This window comes from Leptonychotes weddellii, unplaced genomic scaffold, assembly GCF_054177405.1.
Source record: "Leptonychotes weddellii isolate Sample4059 unplaced genomic scaffold, ASM5417740v2 HiC_scaffold_58027, whole genome shotgun sequence".
Taxonomy (NCBI): Eukaryota; Metazoa; Chordata; class Mammalia; order Carnivora; family Phocidae; genus Leptonychotes; species Leptonychotes weddellii.
The window spans coordinates 1-618 of NW_028026261.1; the positions used below are offsets into that span (position 1 = coordinate 1).

General features: G+C 50.0%; 1 protein-coding gene across 1 annotated transcript; it reads left to right on the forward strand.

The window, feature by feature from the left end:
* Positions 1 to 5: 5 nt before the first annotated feature.
* LOC102746685 (histone H2B type 1-K-like) lies at positions 6 to 278 on the forward strand (the record flags this gene model as incomplete). The annotated part of the gene is made up of 1 exon (XM_081811131.1): positions 6 to 278. A coding segment is annotated over one exon (258 nt), but the record flags the coding sequence as incomplete, so codon positions are not given.
* Between the last annotated feature and the right edge of the window lie 340 nt (positions 279 to 618).

The window sequence follows — 618 nt, forward strand, 5'->3', positions numbered from 1 at the left end:
GCCGCAAGGAGAGCTACTCGGTGTACGTGTACAAGGTGCTGAAGCAGGTGCACCCCGACACGGGCATCTCGTCCAAGGCCATGGGCATCATGAACTCGTTCGTCAACGACATCTTCGAGCGCATCGCGGGCGAGGCGTCCCGCCTGGCGCATTACAACAAGCGCTCGACCATCACGTCGCGGGAGATCCAGACGGCCGTTCGCCTGCAGCTGCCCTGGGAGCTGGAGCTCCAGATAATCCTGACAAAATGTCTTCAGATTTAACCCCAAGGACGTTTAAGAGCCAGCCAGTTTTTCAGCGTGAGTTGTAACGGCTTTGATAGTTAATGTAACTGCTGAAGAGGTTCTGCTTTACTTTGCTGAAAATGTTCGGCTTGCTGGTGTGGGGGACTAGCACCTAAAATACACATACCTTTTCAGTGGTGGAAAGAGAAAGGTACGAGTGTGGGTAACGGTGGGATAGATTTCTCTTGTTTCTACTGTCCATTTTAACCACAAGCCTGGCCCAAGTGGTGACAAAAAATGTTTCACTGAAGCTGCCGGGATGTAGTGTCCTTTACACATTGGTTCTATGAAAAGCCAAGAGGGCTTAAGAAATTTGTTAGTGCTATTTTTGTTA